Source organism: Pantherophis guttatus, chromosome 1 (assembly GCF_059756535.1).
Source record: "Pantherophis guttatus breed Tessera chromosome 1, ASM5975653v1, whole genome shotgun sequence".
In the NCBI taxonomy this organism is placed as follows: Eukaryota; Metazoa; Chordata; class Lepidosauria; order Squamata; family Colubridae; genus Pantherophis; species Pantherophis guttatus.
Window position 1 is genome coordinate 270,206,504 of NC_142063.1, and position 27,999 is coordinate 270,234,502.

Here is a 27,999-nt window from a genome sequence, read left to right on the forward strand (position 1 = left end):
ACCAATTATGCCCCTAAAAGAGGGGCGTGGTAATAAACAAGGGCATGGTCTACGCCCCTAAACGAGGGGCGTAGTAACAAACAAGGGCGCGGTCCTAATGAGTTAATGGAAAGATGGGCTATATAAACGCCCCATTCTTGGTGTAACGTTGAATTCTTCATGTCACTTATAGCTTTGGTAATTTCTTCATGTGTGATTGGGCCAGTGTTAGCCAAGTCATCAGGAATTGCCAGGTGTACATATTCAATATTAGAAATTTTGTCTAAGTGCTGCTGCCAGTCTTTCAGAATTCTGAGCTCATCCTGCAATTGATGTCCATTTTAACACGCATGTAGTCTTCAATGTCTTTGGCCATCTTGGTGTGCATTTTCACAAGTTGATAAATGTTTTTCTCACATTCCTTTGTGTCCAGTTATTCATCTGAGACCCAGTAATGATTGGTTTTATCCTTGCAATAGTTTTCTTGCAGTGGAGTACTTCTGCCAATTTTCATTGATCTTCTACACATACCAATTCTTACACATTCTTTTTCCAGTTTCTACTGCATTTGCTCTGTTTAGATCTATACCTTCTTGCCAATTCCATGACAGCCTAGTCTCATTTCTAATAATGCTGAAGTTGATTAATTTCTTAAGCTTTGGTGTACAGATTTCATTATAACAAACAGAAAACCATGCCAAATTGGTGCTTTCATCTTGCTAAGCATGTGGGGCAGAGGTGGGTTTCAGCAGGTTCTGACCAGTTCTGGAGTGGGATGGGAATGGAGATTGTACAGTATCCTTCCCCTGCCACACCCACCAAGCCACCCCCACCAAGCCAATGCCATGCCCACCAAGCCACACCCACAGAACCAGTAGTAAAATTTTTTGAAACCCACCACTGATTTGGGGCATCAGTGTGTGGGGTTTAATAAAAAAAAAAAACCTGAAAAGACTGCTAACCGAGACGAAGGCAATGCATTTTAAATAACAGATTCTATTTTAAACTACTCAGCATGAACTCCTATTCTACCCTCTCTTATAGGGAGCACCAGTTGGTTCTCAGTTTCCTTTGTTTCCTCTGACTGAAATAGTCCAGTCATTTAAAAATTGCAGTCTCAAAACAAAATACCCTTTCTGTTTCATGCATTCCGTAGCACAAATATTTCCTTAAGACGTTCAAAAGGAGAATATAGCATAAAAGGTAACATTCCTCTATTAACATCCAGCAGATTTTGCTAAATACCAACAGTGAAGTATTTATACATTTAGAAAACCCTACTAAGTTTATTAGTTATATCAGTAACCTCCACCCCATTGTATGTTCCCCCATCTTAGTTAATTCTCTCTTAATTTTAATATTATACTTACTATTTTAATGTTTAATCCTTTATAATGCTGATTTTATTATGTTGTAAGCCTCCCAGAGTCATTTGACAGTGAGATGGCTGGCATATAAATTTAATAAACATATAAAGAAATAGTTTGCAAAGTTTGACAGTAAAGAAAATAATTGAATATTAGTTATAGTGTGTATTAACTTATAATGGGGGTCCCAGTGGTGGGATTCTGCCGGTTCTAGGGGATTCGGCTGAACCCTTTGTTAAATTGCTGGCTCACCCCTCCCCTTGCCCCGCCCCTCCGCACCACTATTTATTGCCAATAAATAGTGGTGGGTGAGGGGCGGGTGAGCCAGCAATTTAACAAACGGTTCAGTGTTTTTTTGTAATTTTATTGGCCCGCGGAGCTTCAGCATAGGCTAATTAGCCCCTTGATTCTATCGGCCTCCCGACTCTCAGCTGATTTGCTCTCAGCAGTTTTGCTCAGGGCTCTGCTGCTTGCTTGCAAAGAGTGCAGATTTTTTTCCCCCTAGCTATGCTGAAAAACGAAACTGAAAGTAAAAGCTTGCTTTACTGTTGCTGCAACATTGAAAAATTAGGCAGGCAGATTTCTTTTCTTTTTCCTCACCAAAAAAGGTAGGTGCAAACTACCTTTAGTGGAAAGGTAGTTTTCCCTAAAGAGGTAGTTCCTCTTTAGGGAAAAAGAGGAGAGTTCAAGATTTTAAAACACAAAAGAAAAAAAGCTCTATTTAAATAGGGAATTGTAATAATTGAGATACTATTAATTGTATATTGTGTTGAAAGCAGAAATGGTTAAATTGTGGTTTGGAGGAATATATGGGGGAAATTATTTGGTTTATTATTATTGGTAAATATAATTAATTGATTTGTAAGAAATTGGATTGCATGGAAATAATTGGAATATTCATGTTCATATTGATTAATATACAAAAAAGATAGTTATATAACTAATTGATTTATATTAAAATGTTGAATTTATATTAAACAACTGTAATATTACATAATTAACCAATGTGAGGATGGATATGAGAAGGGGTATAATATAGAATAGAAGGGAAAAATTGAATTTGATTAAGATTAGAGATGAGGATGAAGGGTAATATTGTTTTTTTAAAAAAAAATAGATAAGGAATAAATATGGCAAAAAGGAAATATAGAAATTGTAAATTTAATTGAAATGACTAAACACTGGTTAAATTTGTGAACTGGCCAAATACTCTGTTCAAAGAAAATACATTGTATGTTTGTATGTGTGTTTCTAATTACTGCTATTTATTCATATTTATTCTCTTTTATTCTTTAAAGTTTAACAATTCATTCTTTATCTTAATATCTTTATATTTGTTTGGGGTTGCCTTTCCTCCATTTCATCTTTTTTACTGTACAGCAATCTTTCTCCTCAAACCTACCACCTCTCTCTTTTCTTTCCTTCTTACTTTCTCTTCCCCCCCCCTTCTTCTCCTCCTCTCTTCCTCCCTCTCTTACCCTCACTCTTACTCTAATTTCCCTTCCCTTCCTCCCTTCTCTTCCTTCCCTGTCTCTCCTTCTTTCTTCTATCTCTCTTCTCCTTCCTTCATCCCTCTCTATTGCTGTATCCTTTTGTGCATATGGATTACTCAGAGGGCTGAAAAAGTTATTTTTGACCGGTCCTCGCACTTTTGACCAGTCCTCGCACTTACGACTGTACTCACATTTTATGTTTTGCACCCTATCTTGTCACTGAGGTGAAGACAAGTAGTGGTGAAATGACTGACACAGTTGTTAAGAATGCCGCAACGGGCATAAATGTGAGGAAGGTCATAAGTGCGAGGACCGGTCAAAAATGTGAGGACCAGTCAGAAATAACTTTTTTCAGCCCTCTGAATAGTCCCTATGTGCATATGGACTAGTCAGAAGGCTGAAAAAGTTATTTTTGACCGATCTTCGCACTTTTGACCAGTCCTTGAACTTACGACTGTCCTCACATTTTACGTTTTACGCCCTATCTTGTCACCATGGTGAAGAGAAGTAGTGGTGAAATGACTGACACGGTTGTTAAGAATGCCGCAATGGGCATAAATGTGAGGATGGTCATAAGTGCGAGTACCAGTCAGAAATCACTTTTTTCAGCCCTCTGAGTAGTCCCTATGCACATAGCCACGCCCACCCAGTCACATGACCACCAAGCCACACACCCCCAACTAAGCCATGCCCACAGAACCGGTTGTTAAAAATATTGAATCCCACCACTGGGGGGTCCTATTAGTAATTTTAATCAATGACATGATCAAAGTAAACAAAACCCACCATAGTACAGATGCCACTAGGTGATAGATCCTACTAAGTATGTTACCTACTCCTATTAGGAAAGGCTGCCTGCCAGCCATAAAATTATTAACATATTTTGATTGTATGTATTACCTCAGGTAATCCTCTGCCTTGTCTATATTAAAAACCTGTATATTGAAACAACCCTTACTTTGAATGCTTTTGAAACAAATCCTAATAAAGTTTTATTTCCAGTGAGTTTTTTAAATCATTACTTGATATGACAGAAAAGTTAACTTTTAAAAATAAGCCTGCTTTTTTACCTTTTTGGAAAGTTAAAGACATATTTTTGCAAAGATTAACTGTAAATACACATACAGCCCTCCAAATAGCAATGAACAGTGAAGATAATGAGCAAATTGAATTTTGAGTGTTTCCAAAGGGGGGAAAAAAGCTAGTAAAGACCCGTGTTTCTGATCAGAATTGCTGGGACACATAACCAATACCCCCTTTACAAAATGAAAGGCATTTTCCTTTGGAGGTCTGGATCAGGGGTGAAATCCAGCAGGTTCTGACAGGTTCTGGAGAACCAGTAGCAGAAATTTTGAGTAGTTCGGAGAACCGGTAGCGGAAAATTTGAGTAGTTCAGAGAACCAGCAAATACAATGTCTGGCTGGCCCCAGAGTGGGGTGGGAATGGAGATTTTGCAATATCCTTCCCCCAGGAGTGGCGAGGGAATGGGGATTTTGCAGTATCCTTTTCCTGCCACACCCACCAAGCCACACCACGCCCACAGAACCGGTAGTAAATAGATTTGAATTTCACCACTGGTCTGGATATGTGTAGAATAGTTACTTTGGGCACACCTGGATATGGAACTTTCCCTTGCAAGACATACTTTTTTCCTATAGTAATTGTAAAAGTGTTTGTTTCTGCAGTTGAAGGAAATGGATCATTGTGCCCTTCAGCCAAATACTAAAGGACAAAAGGGCCAACTAGTCTATTTCAATGTAGGGGGTATTGTATTTCTGCGTTTTGCACATATTACTCTGTATATTTCTTCGATCACAAGCAATTTTAAAATAGGAAATCATAATTAAAAAAGAGCTCTCCACTATAGGCTGAGTATTTCCACATAAAAATGGCTGATGTTTCACAGATATAGGCCTTTGAAAAACATCTTGCTATAACTATCACTGTTTTATTTTATAAATAAGAGGTAGAGGAAATTTGTCCAAGGTGCCTTCAATACCACCCCCCATTGATAATAATAATTACTAAAGGATCAAAACATCTAAGGTATCCTGGGTGAATATTATTTCTGTGAATTCTATCATAGCACCTATCACCATAAATTTATCCAGGGATGTCAATACCATTGCTTTGCATGCCTGAAGCAAGAGTGTCACAAAGTGGTTATGGAAAAGACAAAAAGAAGGGGGTCACACTATTTTCTAAAGCACCTGTAGGCCAGACAAGGAATAATGGATGGAAACTGAACAAGGAGAGATTTAACCTGAAAATAAGGATAAATTTTCAGTCAGTGAGAACAATTAACCAGTGGAACAGCTTGCCTTAGAAAGTTGTGGGAACTTCATCACTTGAAGAAGAGATTGGACTACCATTTGTCAGAAATGGTGTAGGGTCTTTTGCTTGGGCGGGGAGGTTGGACTAGATGACCTACAGGATCCCTTCAAACTCTGTTAATCTGCAATCTGTAAATGTGGTGAGTACAAATTATTTTGCTGTTCTGTCTGCAACAACACATGTAATTGGTCTTGGAGGGGGAAATTGCTTATAAGGATAAATGTGGTGTGCCGTATGTGGCATCTATATCTTAGGTCCAGGACAAAATAACTAAAAGGAAAGAGATAGGAGTGCTACAATATTTAATTATGGAAGGGTATTTATGTTTTCTGAATCAATTATCTCAATCAGTTGAGAAATATATCATAGTAGCAGTGAAATACATCATTTATGATTTTGAAATGTTGTCAAGAAAAAGAAGCACAGGCGCCTGTGATGTCTATAGAGGTAGTCCTCGACCACAATTGGATCCACCAATTTTGTTAAGAGAGACATTTGTAACTGAATTTTGCCCCATCTTACGACCATTCTTGCCACAGTCGTTAAGTAAATCACCGCAGTTGCTAAGTTAATAACATGGTACTTGATTGAATCTGACTTCTCCATCGGCTTTGCTTATCAGAAGGTTACAAAAGTTGATTACATGGACGCTGTGACCGTCATAAATATGAGTCAGTTGCCAAGCATCTGAATTTTGATCACGTAACCATGGGGATGCTGCAACGGTCATACGTTACTTTTTTCAATGCCATTGTAACTTCTAACTGTCACTTAATGAACTGTTGTAAATCGGGCACTACCTGTACGTGGAGAAAGGAGACAACTACAGTATGATGAAATGGGAACATTGCAGTGTTGTGTGCCTTGCTCAGTTTGTGAGAAAAGAAATATATATTCATGTATTGATATATTTGTATTGTTCGTTTCAATAAGATTTTTAAAGATTCCACAGAGAGTCTATGCTGACTGCATTAGGGAGGGGGTGGGCAATCCTAATATCAACTCTGAGTCAGTTTCCTTTCAGCAAATTGACAGCAATCTTGTCTTTCATTTCTTTACCTGACATTTACACCATCTGCATGAATTCTCTCACAGAAAGGCTCTGCTCATAATAAGGTTGAAGAGGCTTTGCAGGGATTTGTTTGCCATCCACAAAAATTGACACTGCAGTGCTGGAAATTGAAAGGGTTTCTTCTATAATCGCTGTGAAATGTTACATTTTCCATAAGCCTGATCCTTAGTTGTTTGGGCAACTGTCCTAGAAATAACTTTTTTTCTGATCACACAAACGTAAGTAAGTTTTCTTGATTACGTACAAGATTGCCTGCCAGACAGCTATAAATCTTCATTCCCATTCAATCAATAGGCTACAGTATCTGGTATTGCTTATCAGCAAGGTTTTTAGGTGGCTCAGCTGCTGTAATGGCATGTGAGAATGACCTGAGGAGACAGGAGTTGCAGCCCTGACAATAGTCTGATAAACAAAATCTGAGTCCAAAAGAGGGGTGAGGGAGGAGAAAATGTCTCAGAAGGGACTCTCCCTAGTTTTGGGGAGACTAAAAATGAGGGAGGTTAGAGATACTTTCAGATTTGCAAGATTCTGCTATTGTAATTTTATACTAAAGCCTGATGGCTGGGGCTTCTTGTCTGGATTACAAGCAGTCCAACTAGATCTCCGTCTATACTCTTGTAGGAAGTTAGCATCCACCCCTCTCCTAGAAAAATGAAATATTTTAGGACATATTAAAAGGGCAGAATATTTCTTCTAAAACGGAGGCAGAAACTCAGCCCACCTACCTTTGTCAATGGGCCATTAAGGCCTGGGCCAGTCTATTCTACATAACAAAGATCTACCTCCTTCAGGAAGAGCCATAATGGGAATCTCAAAGCCCTTTCATTACATCAACAAGGCGCAATCAAGCTTGGGACTCAAAAACACAACCTACAAAGTCACCCCTGCATGGCCGCATGGGAGTCTGACAACCAATCAGAATACAAGCTCAAATTCAAAAGCCCAGAGTGGGTATAAAACTCAGACATCTCAGCATCTCTTCCCTTTTTTTCTTCACCCAATATCTTCAAGGCATGTGATCCTATCCACCATTAAAACCATCTTTCCAAGCAGCAACCATGTTTCCACTGTCTTTCTCCCCACTTGGAACTGAACCCAGATGGATATTTCTTCCAACACTCTCAGCTGCAGATTTCAAGTGTAGCTTAATGATTTCTAGGCCTTTCCACCGAAAAGACATTGCTTTTCTAAAATGTCCACAGAATAACCCTCCGAAGACTGTGCCATGCCTGACCTCAAATGCCTGCAAAACTGGTCCTGGCTTGTTAAATGGTGAAGGCTTCTTGATCCCAATCATCTTCAATTTTTTTGTGGCCTAAAGTTAAGCTTAAAAGCCACCTTCCCATGTTCAAAATTGAAGTTTTTGTTTGGGTCACTTTTCAATTCTACAGGGATGTAGAATGTAAAAATTGCTCACTAGGACATAACAGAGCTTGCCATAAATTACTCTCTTGAAATTGTTGTGTTACCCTCACACAGGGCAGAGTAATAACACATAGAATTTCAAAGTACTTGATTTTCTACAGTGTCCATATAAACATATGTGTCAAATGACCCTGAAAACAGCCTAATATATGTCAAAATTCTTTACTACCTAGAAAGCCATGTGTTTCAGTTCCTTTAACATTAATTTTCTGAACCATCAGATCATACCATAAGGGATCATCGTAGGCATCTAAATAAAGTTGTTTCTGTTTTTGAACAGCTCTTGAATGCTAGCATTTCATTCCTCTTCTCAATGAAACAATTCCAACTCTTGCTTTCACTGGTAATTTTAAAATGTGCATCTTAAGTTAATGTATTCCAATTGTGGAAGTATTTTATTTCTACTAATCATACCTCCCATCATCCAGGAAGATTCAGAACCTTTAATAACTGACCACTATAATAAAATTGGAATTTCTGTTTTGGGGAAAAGCTGCTGCTAATAACCAATATCAAGGTGACATTGGCTTAACTCTGTTGGCCTTTCAGGAAATTCTCAAAATATGGTTTTCCTAAGAAAAACTATTGGGAGAAACAATGAGAAACAGGGAGCCCATCAGAGGGCTATAGTACATCTGAGTCTTTGAAACACTCTCCGGTGGTCTTATTTATATTTAATTGATTTTAATGGCTATTTAAGATGTGTTTTCATTATTTGAATACTGCTCAGAGACAGGTAGCCATAGATATATGATGAAGAAATAAATAAATCAATTATCTTGGATCATGATATTCAGTAGAAAAGTTAACACTGAGATCTGGGACCATCTGGAGCGTTTCCAGCAATTTGGGAGAAGCACTCAATTTTCCTTTTTTCAAATCCAAAGTGAGAACATTTTTCCATTCACTTTGCTTTCTGTTTCATCCTTGCAACTTGATAGAACTCCTCCTTGCCTGTGCAGGCAGGATAGGAGGCCTATTCCTTCTTACTCTGGACCTTCTTACTCTGCACAAGCCTGCAAAGGGGCAGTTGCACTAACATGACATTTTCCGTGCTGCTTTAATTTAAAATGTTAATATTAAAATAAATGCATATTTACGTCTTGTACCATTGTAATCCAAATGGAAACATTTGTTCTAGTAATGGGACCTGTCATGCAAATCAATTTATAATTTGGTAGCCATGGTTCAACAAAGCTGGAGAATCCCTGCTCTAGATGCCAGAAATAACTGCAGTAACTGAAAGAGAAATATAGCATGGTACATCTCTGAAAGAAATTGTGGTTTGGATGGATTTTGTGCTGCTTTCATTTTTTCCCCTCCTTTGCCTTTATTAAGAATAAGGTTTGACTGGTAGTCCTCACTTAATGACCACAACTGGGAAGGGCAATTCCATTGCTAAGCAATGCAATCATTAAGTGAAATATGTGACAGCGACTTGAAGCTTTACTGCTGGCTTCTCCAGTGACTGTTTATCGGCAGTTGGCTGTGAAGAACCTAAATCTCTATCATGTGATTGTGAGATGCTGCGGCAGTTGCAAGTGTGGGGACTAGGTAAAGTTATTTTTTCAGCATTACTGTAATTTCAGTCACTAAACAGGGCAGTTATTAAGCACAGGTTATCTGTACATTGCAATATGTGCATTTCTTCAATACTTCTATCGTTGTGTTCTTTTGGATAGGTTCACTGTCCAAAGCAACAATGACAACAGACATTTGTGTTGCAAATGGTCAATTGATATATTGTTCTGGTTAAGATTGAGTTGTGTGGTTTTTGTTTTGATTTTTGTAAGTATATTATGAAAATACCAGAATCTGTCTTTTGTGCCTTTTTCTTGGTGTGCATATGTATAACTTGCCCTGCCTATTTGTAATGGAAATACAAAGAGAGAACACCACATAAAGATTTGGATAAAACAAGCACCTGTCTATGGAGATTCTCAGTCATCCAGGTCATGATTGTCCCAGAAGTGCTTTTTCAAAAGGCAACTTGACTTTCTTGTTTTTCTTTGAAGACGTTTCACTTCTCATCCAAGAAGCTTCTTCAGCTCTGACTGGATGGTGAGAAATGGAAGGATTTATATCCCTTGCAGACAGCTGGTCATTTGCCTTCTTTTAGAGAATCATTGAGGCCACTTGGAGGTTTATCTGTGTCCTCAGGGTTGCCTGAGTAGTGGAAACGGGTGTGGAGCAGTAGTTCAGCCGATTCTATCCAGTTCGAGTGAACAGATACTGGCAGCTGTGGGAGGCTCTGCCCACCCGCCCGAACGTCATCCCGGTTTTGACGCGCTGCACATTGCTTCCATTTGCGAACTGGTAACAAAGGTAAGTGAATATCTCCCCTGGTGTGGAGCTTTCTTGGAACTGCTGAAAGGACTATGGTTGTAGTTTATTTTACTTCATGGGATTTTAATGAACCACTCTGCAGTTCAATGGTAGTAACTGCTTCAACTTAGTCAATCTAATAGTATTACTGGCTAGGTTGATACAACACCTTAAACTAGTGTTTTAGCTGGCTTTGCTTAGGTACACTGGGTTAACTCATTCAGTGTAGTTTGTAAATGATGGATGTACACTTTTAACATGTTGTATAAACACTGCCAGTTGCGCTTTGTGCAATAAACAGACTAGTGCCTGTGCCAATGGAGTTTGGGTGGCATTTCAGACCTAATGGATACAGCAAGCAATCGAGATTCTGCATAGAATAGCTCAAATATAAACGATAAAAAAGATAAATCACAGTCTTACAACTCTCAGATATCAGTGAACTGATAAAAATATCATTATTCTTTTCAAAACTGACTCATCTTTTAACTGATCAATACAGCTTACTTTCTACACCTAAGTACTGTCAGCAGACAGTCAAGGCAGCAATAATTCAATGGTCTATATTGTGTTGTGGCTAAATTGGAAAAAGACTAACATCTGTTTACCTTCAACACCTTTTTGAGAAATTGGCTTTTGCTCACAAACAAGTTCTTTCCTCCTAAGTTTATCAATAGCCCTCTTATTTTGAAAAATAAAAATACTCTTATTTGACACATTTTTAATTTTGTAAAATGTAAGCGAGGTGAATATTTATTTATACAGGTATCTCAAGCAGTTTATCAGATATGAGCTATGTATCCTAATCCCTTTCTTTCATCAATAGCAAATGAAAATATTGGGAAAAGAATGCCTAGAACAGTACATTAAAAAGCTTCTTGATGGAAACATAACACATGTTTGGGGAAAAAAATGGAAAGCATATACATTTTGGAAATGGCCACGAGAATTATATTGCAATTCCGTTTTCATTTATTTTCATGAGTAACAACATGAAGGAGGAAAATCCCTGTTTCAACATATTCACCATTTTCTGAAGTGGTCACAATGCTATTTCTTATGAGTTCAGTGTCACAAGCATTCATAAACCATCTACGTCAAATGCCACTCCTTGCTGAAATGGCAATTGTGAGTAAAGGCTGTTTAGGACAGAAGGGCAATGAAAAAAATTGTTGAATGTTATGACCAATTCAAACATGTAGAGAAGGAAGCCACAATAAGAAATAAGAGGGGGAAAATCCATTTCTCTAGCAGTTTGTTGTGCTGCATTTTATGAGCTAGTTTGGATGAATATTACAAGTGAAGAATAAATGGCATCCTCTCTTTTTAAGTGGATCTCTTAAGTGTCTACCTGGGAAAATGTTACAGAGTTTTATTATCCATGTAATTTTATTCCTGACAAATTTATGAACTTCATTAAAGAGAAATCTTGAATACGTCATCCACATTTTATTGTAATAATTCCTACTAGGATATTATTTCTTCATGAAATGCTTTAGGTATTGTTTTGAAAGATGGTGATGTATACTTTGCTCCTTTCTTTTTAATTTTAATCATGCCTCTTCAGGTTTAACAAAATAACGGATTTGGAAGGGAGCTTGGAGATCTTCTAGTCCAACCCCCTGCTCAAACAAGAGACTCTATACCATTCAAGACAAGTGACTGTCCAATCTCTTCTTTAAAAAAACTCCAGTGATGGAGCACCCATAACTTCTAAAGGCAAGCTGTTCCACTGGTTAATTGTTCTCACTGTTAGAAACTTTCTCCTTAGTTCTAGATTGCTTCTCTCTTTGCTTAGTTTCCATCCATTGCTTCTTGTCTTGCCTTCTGGTGCTTTGGAAAATAGCTTGAGCCCTTCTTCTTTGTGGCAGCTCCTCAAATATTGAATTATTTTTTTATTAAATGTTAATTATTAAATATTGGTGAGGATAGTTCAAAATGAACATTTACCCGTGTTTTACTGAGAGTGTTCTACTACTCCGCTAACAGGAATGTTGATAATGACAAGGCTAAAGTGCCTTTGAATTGAGGTTGACTTCTGTTGACTCCAGGAACACATCCATATAGTTTTCCTAGCAAAAGTACAGAAATACTGCAAACCACTTATAAATACTAGTTATATCCAGTGGACTGGCAAATTCTATAAACAGGACTCTGGAACAACTATGGGATCACCATTGTCATTGCTTTTTGAGGAAAACTTGCAGAAGGCATGTGTGTGTATATGTGTGTATGTGTATATATTTGTTTTGCAGTATAGAAAGGAAGAGATTATGAAATTTCTTTATGACTTAAACAAATGAGATGCAATTCTTATGTTTGAACATCGTTGCAGAACATTGTTTAAGCTCTATGCATTTCTGTTTTGCTCATTCACTCTTATCAGCAAGAAGAGCAAAAAAGCCATGTTCAATAGCAGGATAATTTGCAATAAAGAGGGGCAAGGCAATAACAGTAGGAAATCATTGCTACTGTAATGTGATAGGAAATGTGGAAAATATAAAAAGAGACATATTCTTCTTAAAGCCTTTTAGTCTTTAGTCTTTCCATACATGGAAAATGATTTCCATGTATGCACTATATCGGCACATAACCTAATCAACCGAATAAGAAATATGAAATATGAAAACACAATATTCACAAAATATGAAACAGTTTGTTCATCATCAACGTTCTAATGTCCATTATGAAAACTAAGGAATTAGTTGCAGGGAAACTCACATCCATTTCAGCAGAATAACGAAGGAAAAGATACTATAGAAGGAAAAGAAGACAAGACACAAAATCGGTTTCCCGTATTGGCATCAGTATTCTTCAAGCTGACTTACCTAACATCTGTACAGGTTATACATGAGATGTACCGAGTATTTGTTGTAATGAGGTTCAGCGGCACAGATGTCTCACTGTCAGAGGTTGGGTGTGCTCCACATTTAAAATAGAATTCCTACAATATTGAAGAAGAGATAAAAGGAGGATTACATATCTGCACTTCATGTCCTCTCTTTATCTAAGCCTAAGTGAAGTTTGAGGCAGTAGATAAATCACTAATGTCAGTAGAAAAGGAGGATACTCATTAAGAGTAGTTAGAAAGAATGCCACACGGTATTTTTGTACAAGATGTATATGTAGCTCTTCGGATATCAACTGAGAGAAAAAGTGCATTTGTACTTCTATTCATTCTATGCAATTATCTCTTCTTCATTAAAGGAGAAAAATGAATAGATTGAGACAGGAACAGGTTCTTGAAACTTCCATATTGCATGCAGTAAATGTTTGATTGGAGTGGAGTATTTGCTACCATCCAAGTGTTCCTCAAAATAAGATGTGGTAGAGAGAACAAAGACAGAAGCACACATGGCTTTATCCAAATTTATTGTACATTAATTTTAGTCTGCTCTCTACAAACATGTTGATATTGCCAAAGGCCAAGAATTGCCAAATTCCCAGCCTCGTAATTCTCAATCTTCAGCCTTAACATAATCAGAGGAGACCGGGCTGAAGAATCTAGATCTAGATCTTCTAGTTCAAGGTCTCTGATGTCATTAAGAAGCTGGCAACCATACACACACACACACATACACAGTATGTATTATGTATGTATATGTATATATAAACACACAGAGAGAGAGAGAGAATGTATGTGTGCATATATATAATAGCAATAGTAATAGTACTTAGACTGTTATGCTTTACAGCCCTCTTTAAACGGTTTACAGAGTCAGCATATTGCCCCCAATAATTTGAGTCCTCATTTTACCCACCTCAGAAGGGTGGAAGGCTGAGTCAACCTTGAGTCTGGTGAGATTTGAACTGCCAAATTGCAGTCAGCAGAAGTAACCTGCAGTACTGCACTCTAACCACTGTGCCACTGTGGCTCATAATGCATTGCTCATAAAGCATAATGTGTAATCCTTAAAACAAACATCCTTATATTGCTGCTAGTTAAAGGTGTGTTGAAGCACCTAAAAAAAACCCCCACTAGCAGCAGGAACCTATATGCAAACATAATTTGAAATACTGCATGGAGGAAATAGGAAGACATTTGTATGGCAGTTTTTAGTGACTATTGCCCAGTGAGTGGAAAGAAAAAAAAACATTTTTTCCCAAGACAATGCTTTGAAATTCCCAAAGAATCAATGCATCAGAAGAAAACTCAGTTAAAAAGTATGATGCTATAGAGAGCTAAATGCAAAGTATAAAATAATTTATAGTTTTGGAAAACAAGAGCTTTGACTACCACTGGGTCTGAAAAATTGTGAACCGTGGACATAAATAGTCCAGCAACAGCAGATAAGTACAAAACACATTGCACGGTGTGTTGCATTTAATAAGGAATATAATTTTCTTGATGAAAGGATTCAATTTTACTTTCTTGAGTATACATTTTATAGTGTCTGTTTTGCTGGCTTATTCAAATAATGTATAATTAGTGAAGTACAGATGCAGCTGCAAGGCAAAATTAAATCCTATTAGTTTAAGCCAGGTATTTTCAAAATCTATCAAACCTTTAAAGAGCAAGGACAATTTTCAATACAACATGGGCTGGTTGTTCTTTCTGGACTCAAATTGCCAAGTGCATTAATGGTCATTGCAAACAGTGGATGGACCCACACATTTTATGTATTTTTATTTGATTTATTTCGTCAAGCATGTATTTGGTAACATATATAAATATAAAACATGATTATGAATACATGACCTGGATAGGAATAAAAGGGAACATTAAGACAGGGAGGGTAGGCACGTTGGTGCACTTATGCACCCCCCTTACAGACCTCTTAGGAATGGGGTGAGGTCGACAGTTGACAGTCTTAGGTTAAAGTTTTGGGGTTCGGGGAAGAAACCACAGAGTCAGGTAGTGCGTTCCAGGCATTGACCACTCTGTTGCTGAAGTCTTATTTTCTGCAATCTAGTTTGGAGCGGTTTACCTTAAATTTCTATCTGTTGTGTGCTCGTGTGTTGTTGTAGTTGAAGTTGAAGTAGTCATTGACAGATAGGACATTATAGCAGATAATTTTATGTACTAAGCTTAAATCAGACTGAAGGCGGCATAGTTCTAAGCTGTCTAAGCCCAAAATTTCAAGTCTGGTGGCATAAGGTATTCTGTTGTGAAGAGAGGACTGGAGGACTCTTCTTGTGAAGTATTTCTGGACTCACTCAATTGTATTAATGTCCGATATGCAGTGTGGGTTCCAGACAGATGAGCTGTATTCAAGAATTGGTCTAGCAAATGTTTTGCATGCTCTGGTTAGCAGTGTAGTATTTATAGAGAAGAAGCTACATAACATTAGGTTAGCAACTCTTAATTCATTCATGATTCACGATGATGAATTCATGATGATGAATGATGGACATTGTTTACTGTATGTCCATCCACAGCCTTCAGCAAGGTAATTCTCAGAAAGCACAATAGGGCCATATTTGGTATGGTGAGAGAAACTGGCAAATAAAAAAAAATAGTTCGAAAATGAATCAGATCTATCTAGAGGCTGTGGAGAAAAATACCCTCCCCTTAATCCTCTCTGGGAGAGATAGCTAGGTTCAATTACTCCATCCTAAAACCTTCCCTTTCTGATCAGAGTAACTGGTCCCTGTAATTCCTAACATATAGGATAAATAAACAGACACAACATAGGAGAGCAGAACTAACCACATATAGATACAATCAATTTATTTATTACTCAGAAAAAAAATAAAGATGTCTCCATATAGCCACTGCTGGTAAAGGTTGGACAGAATTTCAATAAACCAAACCTTGTTAAAATATTTAATACTATCTCTGTATTTACATCTGCCCTCAAATAAAATTGCTGCATTAAATATATATTTAATGCTTTGATTAATGTAACTTTGTTCTGTTATTTTCAATATTTCAATGTCATCACAATTACAGATATTAAGGTAGTTCATAAATCAATCATAAAAACAACCAAAACCATAAACATAACAACTCTCATAAAACTTCAGCAAAACAGTACTGTTCAGGTAAGAAGTAGAGTAGATCCTAGTCTCCAAAATTATGTCAAAAAAAGCCATATTTTAACCATTCACCAAAAGTGATTAAAAGAGAACTATCCAGATTTTGGAGGAAGCATATTTAAAAGGTTGAAGCACCAGTGTTTCGAGGTTCTTGCTCCCTTAATTTCCTATACTGAAAGAACTTGGAACATCTGTTCTCAAATGAAATAAATGAGCTGGTCAGGGTCAACTTATAAGTTACCATATTCATTCCTTGTCTATCTCTAATAGCCACAGTTAAGTATTTCAGTTTGGAATATTTAACATGAAACTACTAAAGTCTACAGTCATACACAACAGTTATCTCCCCCATGTATGTGGTATTTTAATCCACACTTTTTATCTTCTACATTTCCTAAATATTTCCTAGGACAAATGTGTAGAGCATGAGCATATCTCCTGCATTACCTGCAGAAGTTTCTGGAAAATGTAATTCAGATAGGATTCCTTGGCCCACAGATACTTTGTGCATACTGTTTCGGACATCATGACATTATGTGGTTTACTTATTGGGGTTGCAATGTTTGGATTAGTTATGAGTCCTCCCATAACATTTCAACTTAACTTTTATGTACACATAAAATATGTACACATATCACTGTGGTTGTAACAGTAAATATATATTTATTTACAAGGTTTAGAGGGCCACTCCATGTGTCACATACAATTCCCTAATTTGTAATGGGGATTAAAATTATATGTGTGAAATTAAGCAGGACTCGGAAGGATTGCAATATCCTTATTCTGGTCTTGTCCAAGATTATTAATCAATGCAATCAATGCCATCTTCATTCTGAAACTTAGTCTACAACTGGCCTAAAGCAGGTCTATATAAATGTAATTCTCTCAGTTGTAGCCCAACCACTTTCTCCATAATTCTGTCCAAGAAGAGGAGGTTGGAGACAAGATGATAATTGTCTAGTATTGAGTGATAGCTTCTTGAGCAAAGGCTTACCACCATTTCTTTCAAAGAAGTGGCAATGCTTCTTCTGTCAAGAATGGATTAATCACCATCCTGGCTCAGCTCCCCATCCTATTTCTGGAAGTTTTCATCAATCAGGAATCCAGACTCACAAGCGACTGAGATGATATTATAAAGGACTGTATGGAGACCAAAGGGCTTACAGGATCAAACTCATCCCCAATAAGGCCTCAGTCATCTCCTCTGGACCTGCCCATCTGAAATCAAGCTCCAAGTAAATCCAAGTGACTTTGTCCTTCAGATGCTTAGATAATGCCTTACAGCTGCTCCTTAGATATCCTTTATTGCTTGTGCTTACACAGTAGGAAATAGATCACTCTGAAAAGAGTCACTCTGAGAGTGAGATTCACAGTATCTAAATTTGATAAATAAAAATAAATAAAAAGGGACTGCTGGGAGACAAAAGAGCAGGGAAGTATTTATGTTTCACTACTGTTATTCCCCCTGGATGAGTCTGGATTATAGTGAAATATGCTTTAATGGGAATGGGAGCCAGGTATTGTGTTTGCGAGCAAATAGACAAAAAGGGAAGTCCTATGCTTCTGGGACCTAGGCAAGAAGCAAAGTGAATTAGAAGAAATTTTCTGTCTAAAAAAGGTGGAAAGAATAGCAACCACATGCTTTAACACTGAACTGAGATGATTTGAGCTCCCGCTATGCAGTTCTACAGGTGGAAAAATGCCTGGAGGCAGTAACATTAAAAACAAAACCTCTCACCTTTGGCTACTGCTTTTTTTCACCTCTTTTCATTTTTTAAAGAATCTTTCAGTTGGTGCAGTTGTTGAGCGCTTCTAAAAACCTTAAGTTCCAGCAGCAAAAATGTTCTCCAACTTTCCAAGAAGATGGGAGCACTGACAGCTACCTGATCTTAGGAGCTTCTACCTTACCTCCTCTTTCTGACTGCTTGTCATTTCTGATATAGGCAATCTCCTAATCCTTAAAGTCTTCATTCTAAACAATACATATTGTTAGGCACCTACTGTATAGCAGCATGACCTCTGGTCCATGTACCTACTATGGTTTACAATGTCCATCAGCAGTTTTCCAAGGATTCAGACAATCTCCATCTGCTTCGAGATGTTAGAATTTGAACCTGGGATCTTTTACATGCAGTGTATATATACTACATACTATACTGGGCTGTAGATAAGAGGTGGGTTTCAGCAGGTTCTGACCAGTTCTGGAGAACTGGTAGTGGAAATTTTGAGTAGTTCAGAGAACCAGTAGTAAAAATTTGGCTGGTCCCGCCCCCATCTATTCTCTGCCTCCCAAGTCCCAGCTGATTGGGAGGAAATGGGGATTTTGCAGTAACCTTCCCCTGGAGTGGGGTGGGAATGGAGATTTTATAGTATCCTTCCCCTGGAGTGAGGTGGGAATGGAGATTTTACAGTATTCTTCCTCTGGAGTGGGGTAGGAATGGAGATTTTACAATATCCTTCCCCTGCCACGCCCACCAAGCCACACCCACAGAACTGGTAGTAAAAAAAAATTGAAACCCACCACTGCTGTAGATCTACCTCCTGGTATCCATCAGCATCTCAAACACATCCCTGCTCAAACAAACGTACCTTAAAACAGCCAAATGAGTCAGATTATCTGAGGGAGAATGCATGACACAGACACAAAAGCCATCAAGGGAATTGATTCAAAGAGAGAAGCTGCCCACTAAATAAATGGATGCTTTGGTCAGATGGTTTGGTTACTTAGTTTCATAGCAATTAACCAGAGTTTCAGCAAGGATAAAGGTTTAATGTTCAAGAACATTTGCACATGAACTTACACAGCATCTGGCTGTGATTGCCTACTGATGCTAACTTTGTAGAGGCAGAATCTCAGTTTTAGATTTTAATCATGAGGAAAATGCTGCTGCATTAATGATATAAGCAAGAATTACAAATCAAGTCATTTTAGCCCATAGTCCATCTTGCTTACTCTTGCTCCCGCATAAAAGCATCGTTAATGGGTTTTTATAAAGGCTTTATTTTATGACTGTATTCCAAAATAAATTGTTCCCTCTCCTCCTTCCATGTGTATTTCAGTTAATCTTGCATCTATAAATGATTATCTCATTTCTCTTGGATATATAATCCAGAGATACTGATTCAGTAAATGTATGAAAGATTTTTTGGGGTGGAAAGGGTATTTAAATGTTATTGAGAACAGCTGTTCAAAATTAGTCATCTTCCAAGTCATATTGTCATGTTTCTACAGTTTGAAAATAAGATTCCCAATCTGTAAATACTGAGGATTAGAAGAATTTGAACCAAGATCAATGCTTTGCATTATTTGACTAAGCTTCTGCAAAATTGTCAACCTGCTAATTATATTTTTAAAATTTGGACAATTTCAAATGAATTGGTTTGTTTGTTCCCTTTTGGGAATTGGGGGTGAAGGAGGGACCAGATCTGAAATGAGTCAAATATCTGTTAGAAATATGGGCTTTAGAAATGTTAGTGATAGCAATTGTTTTAAATAAATAAAGCCCACCTGTAATAGAAGAACACAATTACAGAAATGTGCTTAGCTTTTAATAAAATATATAAACATGAAGATTCAATTCAGTGAGCAATGTTACTCTAAATGACTGACAATTACCCATAGGACTGACATTTCCTAGTAATTAATCTCATGGCAGGCTTTCTTGCAGAATTAGAATGCCAGCATCAAAACTGAAGAACTTAACTGTAGTACATTCCAGCAGATGTGGCTTCTGCAAAGTCTCAATGGGCTTAAGTAAAGCAAGACTCTTTTTTTCTTTTCATGTGGCACAAGATAATATTTGGAGAACCCAGGTTGATACAGAGCTGTATCTTTATGTTGTGGATTGTCAATGCTGTAAGCCACCTAAAAGTCATGGTGTGCAAGTTGGGAGCTGTATATATTTGTTAAACATACAAATAAACATTTTGCAACTGAAATGAAAAAAAACTACCATATATCCAGGCTAGATTCAAAAGATGGTATGTCAACACTTTTTAATTTTTAAATTAAATTGAATCTGGTTGGTTTTATTTCCTAGCCAGCTCCCAAGCTGTGTCCCACCAGGTTGCCAGCATGGCCATTAGAGGCAAGAGTAAATTAACATATCGCCTCTGACCTAATTGTAGATCCAGACAGCAAAGGGTAGGGTATGTTTTGGACTGTGTAGCAGCATTTCTGGGGTTAGTTCCCCTCTTCACTGATAGAATCTGGCAAATTTAGATGGAGAAAGACAGCTGCACAGGAAATGGTGCCAACAAGACAAGCTATGCTTTAACTTCAGAGAAATCACAGCCTTTTATATATCTACCTTATACTGAGTCAGGATAATGCCCTATCACAGACAAATCTCTCAGGAAGAGTTTGTTTTTTTTTTAAAAGAGTACCTATCCTCTGAGAGTATTTAAGTTCTAATGCCACAGATAGATGTGCAAAGTAGATGTTCTCCTATTGAGCCATACATTTTTAAAACCAAGAACACAAAATGGCCTCTTATTGATTAGCATTCAACCAAACTTGTCATACCTTGTCCTAGGAGGGAAAAGGGAAGGTGGCAGAAAGGCATAACTTTTCTGCTAGTATCTAACATCTTTTTCAGAAAAATACGTTTATATGTGCTTTAATAAATGCGGTTTCTCTGTCTCTTTCCCCGGGAAAGGTCAGAGTTGATAAAGGAACTGAGACCAAGCGCACTGCAGTTGGACAACCTTGATGGGGAATTAGCAAAGGAGATTGAATCTAAAGACTTTTTTGATCATGAATAGCAAATCTTTCTTCTTCTTTGCCAGAGGCATTCTGGAAAGGGCAGTGGGTTCAGTCAGTCAGTCAGTCAGTCAGTGCGCAGGCAGAAAGTCCATATTGGAGAACAGCACTTACGTTTCTTTGATGCTTTCATATCTTTTTGCCTGTGGTCACATGGATATTTTTTTGTTTTTGTACTTTGGAAGCTTTTATACTGAGCAACCCGGGTGCATTGTGAAAAGATTTTGAGTAGGATAAGATGTGGTATAAGATTTTAAGTAAGCTAAGGTGTAGCAGGTAATATTTTAACCTATGAGGCAATTTTTGTTTCCATTCTGTTTTAGAAAAAATGCCAGGTTCAAATAGTCATCCAAACATTGCCCTTCAGGTGTTTTTTTTTTTTCTCAAAGGTTACTTGAGTTTTAAAAATTAAATAGAGAATGATTAATGCAAAATATTACATTCAGGTAAGTTTTTCACTAATTATGTTTGATCAAATAAAATAACTAAATTTAATTAGTAAGGAGCTATATAAGCCAAGACTTTCAATCAAAATGTATAAATGAATGGAATGCACTTACACGAACACAAAACTTCCATATGAAATCATGGAAAGCTGATCCTTTGGATAGTTATCCATACAGTCACAGTCACACACACACACACACACACACAGAACCAATATTTCTCTCTCTCTGTATGTGTGTATATATATAAGTCCGAAATAGATCTATCTTAGTCTCCTTAGTCTCCCAATGGGGAGACTTAGTCTCCCAAACAGGGTGCTTGCTGGCTGCCAGAAGAAGAAAAAAAAGCCTAGAAACTAGTGGATTGTGATTTCACTGAACTAGGGCTGCATAAAAATCTTGGTTTACGTAGGAAGAACCTGGCTAAAGAGAAATACATACATACATACATACATACATACATACATACATACTTGTTTTCATAGATTTCTTGCCAAACAACTTCAGCCCTACGCAGAATCCATCACCTCACACGTACAAAACTCATTCCACTTCATAGAAACAATAAAGAAACAAAACCTACAACCCAGCGACCTACTCGTGAGCTTCAATGTCATATCCCTCTTCACCCAAATACCTATTAAAGAAGCCTTGACAGCTATCCAAAACAAATACAACCCCCCTAAGCACATTCTAGATCTGACCAAACACTGCCTAACAAACACATACTTCATCCACAATGGACAAAGATACAAACAGATAGAAGGAGCACCTATGGGATCACCCCTCTCACCCGTCATCGCAAACCTATACATGGAACACTTTGAAACCAACGCTTTAGATAAATCTGAACACAAACCCAAACTCTGGCTTAGATATGTAGATGACACTTTCGTAATTTGGCCACATGGAAAGGAAAAACTGGACAACTTCCTCACACATCTCAACAGCCTACACCCCAAAATACAATTTACTATGGAAATAGAAGCTAACAACCAACTCCCCTTTCTGGATGTCCTAATCTACAAAAAACCCAACGGCTCCCTAGGACACACCATCTACCGGAAAAAAACACACACCAATCGCTACTTAAACACACAATCACATCACCACCCTGCACAGATCAACTCCGTAGCCAAGACTCTCATCTCCAGAACCAAATGCCTAGCTGACAAAGACCACCTGAAAACTGAATTACACACTCTCACAAATGTATTAATCTCTAACGGATTCCAAAGAAACACAATCACCAACCTAATCCAAAGGGAGACACCCCACCAAGAACCGAGACACAGAACAGGACAACGGCATCGCCCTCCTCCCTTACATCAAAGGCACCACAGATAAAATCAGCAAAATTCTCCACAAACACAATATCAAGACAGCCTTCTGCACTGACCAAAAAATAGCCAATATCTTAAGAAACCCCAAAGACAAGATCCAGCTAGAAAACCAAGGAGTCTATGAAATACCATGCAAAATCTGCCCAGCCACATACATTGGACAAACTAATAGGAGAATAAATGCACGCATTGCAGAACACAAGAACGCAATCAGAAAAGAAGAAAAAACTTCCTCCCTTTTCCAGCACCTTAAAACAACAGAACATGAAACGGGCATTGTCTTACCTGAACGCCCCTTCTGGGGACTGGGAAGACAGCGGTCAGGAAAGGGTTATCTGCTCCAATCCAGTGAAGATCGGGTCAGGAAAGTTGATAAGCTCCTCCTCCTCTCGCTTGCCAGCTTTCGGACGAGGAATGTGATGTTTTCCTGACGACGCACTAGCCCTGAAATTACGAGAAAGAAGAAGTGGACCAGCCGAGACGAACTGGCGGAGAAAAAGGGTGGGGCTGACCGCTGTCTTCCCAGTCCCCAGAAGGGGCGTTCAGGTAAGACAACGCCCGTTCTAGGGAAGCGGGAAGACAGCGGTCAGGAAAGGGACATGCCAAAGCCTGAGAACTATAGGGGGGGATCCGCCCGGGACGTGGAGGCCTGGTCCGCACAAACCTGTTGGAGAACCCGGCGGCCGAATGCCGCCTCCGCCGAAGCGAAAGTATCGATCTTATAGTGGCGGATAAAGGGAGTAGGGGACGCCCAGGTGGCGGCCCGGCAGATGTCAAGGAGGGAGGCCTGGGTGGCCCAAGCTGCTGAAGTGGCGGCACTGCGGGTAGAATGGGCAGTGAGCCGCCTGGGGATAGGAGTGGAAGAAGCCTCGTAACAGGAGGCTATAGTGGCACGGAGCCAACGACCCACCGTATGGGAGGAGACCTTGAGGCCAAGGGTGGATGGTTGGAAAGAGACGAAAAGCGCCTCCGACCTGCGAAATGAGGACGTCCGCCGAAGGTAAATGCGTAGAGCCCGGCGAACGTCCAAGGAGTGCCAAACACGCTCCCTCGGATGGGATGGGCGAGGACAGAAGTCGGGAAGTATCAACTCCTGAGATCTGTGAAATAGGGAATTAACCTTTGGTTGAAAGGTTGGGTCTAGACGGAGTACTACCCTGTCCGGGTGGAAGATGCAGAGGTCCGCCCTCACGGAGAGGGCAGCTAATTCTGAGATCCGTCTAGCGGAGGTGATAGCGACCAAAAAGGATACCTTATAGGAGAGGAATCGAAGGGGCACTGTACGAATGGGCTCAAATGGTTCCCTAGTAAGGGCGTTCAACACCTTTGGGAGGTCCCAGGTGGGGAAACGATGGACGGGAGGGGGCCGAAGATTCGAAGCCCCTTTTAGGAATAAACGAATCAGAGGACGTTGAGCCAAAGAATTACGGGACCCCAAACAGAGAATGGAGGATAAAGCAGCCACTTGCCTGCGTAACGTGTTTGGCGCGAGGCCGGCGGTTAACCCCTTCTGAAGGAAGATGAGTACCTGGTTAGTTGAGGCCTGCTTCGGGTCGATTCCCTGCGGTATGCACCACTGCGCGAAGGAACGCCACGTAGCCGCGTAGATGCGTACCGTGGCTGGCCGGCGTGCCGCTGAGATGGTGTCAATCACGTCGTGGGGCAGGTTAGACTCCGACAGGAGCTGGCGCTCAACCGCCAGGCGGTTAGTTGCAGCCAAGCGGCGTCCGGATGTAGGAGCGACTCCTGACGAAGGACTATGTCGGCGGGAGGAAGGCGCCATGGAGGCCGAATCGAGAGAGCCTGAAGATCGGCAAACCAAGGCCGACGGGGCCAGTAAGGTGCGACGAGGATCATCTCTGCCTGCTCCGCCAAGAGCTTCTGGACCACCCTGGAGAGGAGGGGAAGGGGGGGAAAGGCATAAAGAAGACCTTTGGGCCACCTGCACAGGAGCGCGTCCGTGTCCTCCGCCATCGGGTCCGGAAACCTGGAGATGAAGCGCATCGTTTGCCGATTGTCCCTCGTTGCAAACAAGTCCACCACCGGGTCCCCGAAGCGGTGTGAGATCCGCTTGAACAAGGCTGGGTCGAGTCGCCACTCGCTGTGGTCCAATGGAGAACGGCTCAGCCAGTCGGCCTGGGAGTTGGCAAGGCCGGAGATATGAACAGCTCGCAGCGATCGCAGGTTGGCTTCTGCCCAAGTCCCCAAGCGATCCGCCTCTTCCATGAGAGAGAGAGACCGGGTCCCTCCCAGGCGATTGACATTGGCTTTGGCTGCCACGTTGTCCGTCCGGACAATCACATGCCGGTCCTTGACGATGTTCGTGAAGACCCTGAGGGCCAGGTAAATAGCCCGAAGCTCCAGCCAGTTTATGTTGTGTGACTTGTCCTGCGAGGTCCATGAGCCCTGGGCCATGTGGGAGTGGACGTGAGCCCCCCAGCCCAGGAGGCTGGCGTCCGTTGTTAGGATGACAGGGTCGGGCTCCCTGAACTCCCTTCCCTTGACAAGGGCCCTGGAGGACCACCAATGGAGGGACTGAATTACAGAGGGGTTAAGGCGAACACTTTGGTTAGAAGCCGAAAGGTGGGACTTCTGATACGGGAGAAGAAACCACTGCAGGGACCTGCAGTGGAGACGGGCCCATGGTACAATGCCGATACACGATACCATCTTTCCGAGGAGTTGGGAAAGGGTCGCCAAGGGAACAGGGGATCCCTGCGCAACCGAACTGACCAGAGACCGCAGGCTGGCCAGTCGTTCCTCCGAAAGAAAGACCCTGCTCTCGACCGTATCGATGATAGCCCCCAGGTGTTGGATCCGGGTCGTGGGTACCAAGTGGCTCTTGGCCCAATTGATGGAAAAACCGTGAGCCGTCAGGACCCGGAGGGTGGAGTCCAGGTCCTGATGCGCCCTATCCTCCGAGCTCGAGAGAATGAGGAGGTCGTCGAGATAACAGAGGATCCGAATTGGAAGAGCCCGGAGGTGTGCTGCAATAGCAGCCATCAATTTAGTGAAAACTCGAGGGGCCGAGGATAAGCCGAATGGAAGGGCGCAGTATTGGTAGTGACGGCCCGCATAACAAAACCGAAGGAATTTGGAGTATGCCGGATGAATGGGGACATGAAGGTAGGCCTCAGTAAGGTCTACCGAAGTGAGGAAGTCCCCGATCCTGATGCTCTCTAAGATGGAGGAAAGAGACTGCATTTTGAACCGCCGGTAGGGGACCCAGCGATTCAAAGATTTGAGATCCAGAATGGCTCTCCAGCCCCCCGAGGATTTCTGAACGAGAAACAGGCGGGAATAAAAGCCCCGCCCGTACTGCTCCTGCGGCACCGGCTCGATGGCCTGAATGTCAAGGAGATGTTTGATAGCCGATGCCAGTAGGAGCCGTTTCTGACGATCCCGAGAAAGAGGGCAACGTAGAAACCTGTCGGGAGGAGTGGAGAGAAATTCGAGGGAGAGGCCCCACCTAACCGTCTCCCGGACCCAAGAATCGGAGGAAGTACTCTCCCACTGGCTGGCAAAGAGAGCCAGGCGGCCCCCAATGGGAGGACTGGGAGGGGAACTATCTGGGCCTACGGAAGGGACGCCCGCGTCCACCTCGCGGTGGACGTCTGTTGAAGCCCCTTTGATTCTGAAATCCCTGATGGTCTGGAGGTCTGGGGCGGGGGTAAGGGGCCCTGGGGAACCGGCCTCCCGAGTAGGGAAATTCTGAATGGCGAAAGGAGCGGTTAGGATTATTCAAAGAAGAACGATACTCAGAGCGCCTGGACACTGGGGGAAGGATACGTTTTTTGTCCTTTGTCTCAATTAAGAGGGGTTCTAATGGGGCCCCGAAAAGAGAAGGACCTTCAAAGGCAGCAGAGGCGAGTCGCCACTTTGATTTAGCGTCTGCCTGCCAGTTCCGAAGCCAGAGCAATCTCCGGGCGGTTACGGAAGAGCCAATTGCCTTAGCCGAGAAACGAGACGCATTAAGCGTCGCGTCGGCAGAGAATTCCAGGGCCGCCAAGACCTTGTTAAGATCCTGGTGGGTCCTGGAATCCGTAACTGGAAGCCTGTCCTGCAGCTGGCGGATCCATAAAATGCAGGCCCTATTAAAGAATGATGAGGCTATGGTGGATTTAGCTGCCCAGGCAGAGGCCAAGTGAGACTTAACCAGTGCCTGTTCCAGACGCTTGTCCTCCGGACGGAGGTTATCCTCTGGGGGGCCGGTGGCATTGGAAGGAGCTGGAAGGGCTGCTACCGGAGGATCCACCGTTGGAATTTGCAGAAGAGAGGCCAAATCAGGGGCCACATTGTAAAACCGCCTGTCAAGCTGATTAGGGTTAGGCCCTGAAGCAGGCGCAGACCATTGTTTTTTAAGAACATCCCTGAAAAGCTTCGGGCCTGGGATCTCCTCAACCTCCATTTCAGGGACCTCAAATAGGGGAAGGGAACTTTGAGTCTCCCCGCTGGAAGCAGGGGAAGGCTGAGGGGCACCCAGGCGGGTGGTTAACTTAGCTTTGTGCAACAGGGACCGAAACAGGTGAGGTTTAAACAAGCCTATGAAGGATGGCTGGTCAGGAGCCAAGTCCTCATCCTCGGAAAGGTCCCTTTCCCTCGCATCATCTTCCTGGCAAGATGGTTGGTCTGAGTGGACCCCCGAGTTGAGCACGACGTCAGGATGGGCCTGACCTTCGCCCAGGAGGGAACCCTCAGTGTGAGGGAGGGAACAGGCAGATTCAGCCACCCAGGAGGATGTTCTTTGCTGTAATTCCGCTTGGACCCCTTTCCGAATGGCGGACTGAATATAGGCCATGAGTTCCGGGGTAACAGCAGGCCCTGAAGGCACTGGTTCTCCCAGGTTAGCAGGACCAGCAGTTGCAGAAGGAGAAGGGGCCTGGCCCTGAGAAGGAGTATCTGACTGGGAGCCAAAGAGAGCCTCACAAATTCCCTTCTGAGGAGGGGGTGGCAATTGCCCCCCGTCCGGTGATAGAGGGCGTGAATCCTGGGCCTGGGCCTGGATACCCGTTGGATCGGGTGAAGGGTCAGCAGAAGCCTGAGGGGCCAGGGGAGTTAGAGTAGTCGAGCCCCCCTGTGGAGCTGGGGCCTCTCTAATAGAGGCCTCTCTAATGGCCTTTTGTATGGAGCGTTCTATGGCCTGGTGCAGGCGAAGCTCCTCCTTTGCTTTTGCTGCAGCCTTCTTTTCCTCCCTAGAGGCCTGAGTCTTTTTTGATTTATTCCTAGGCTCCGCTGATGAAGGACTAGGAGCCGGATCCTTAGGAGCGTGGCGTTTGGCCGCCTTAGAGGGGCGCGATGCCATGTTTTAAGCAAGAGGCCCCAACTGCCACGAGGAGAAACAGCCAAAATGGCGACCGATTAGGTCCAGGCGTTCAGTGGTGGCCTAGGGGCGACAAATGGCGGCCGCAATAAGAAAAACCCTTGATCTAGCCGCCGTTCAGAAATGGAAGCGCCCCAATTAAAAGGTTTCGGGA

The 27,999-nt window shown here is 41.3% G+C and overlaps 2 protein-coding genes across 4 annotated transcripts in view; both read right to left on the reverse strand.

Annotated features, from left to right (window-relative positions):
- PRKN (parkin RBR E3 ubiquitin protein ligase) overlaps positions 1–27,999 on the reverse strand; it is a 722,481-nt gene that overhangs the window by 338,884 nt on the left and 355,598 nt on the right. For all 3 annotated transcript variants that reach the window (XM_034428505.3, XM_034428508.3, XM_034428509.3), the window contains one exon: positions 12,824–12,939. In XM_034428505.3, the coding sequence (XP_034284396.2) occupies positions 12,824–12,939 (116 nt within the window). The remainder of the gene's footprint in view (positions 1–12,823; positions 12,940–27,999) is intronic.
- On the reverse strand, positions 26,089–27,827 carry LOC148116852 (uncharacterized). The gene has a single exon (XM_087881730.1). It carries the CDS (start codon positions 27,825–27,827, stop codon positions 26,091–26,093), a length of 1,737 nt encoding a protein of 578 aa, XP_087737856.1. The 3' UTR covers positions 26,089–26,090.

Excerpts from the sequence above, each read along its gene's own strand:
- LOC148116852 (XM_087881730.1), bottom strand. The coding sequence starts at position 27,827 with ATGGCATCGCGCCCCTCTAAGGCGGCCAAACGCCACGCTCCTAAGGAT.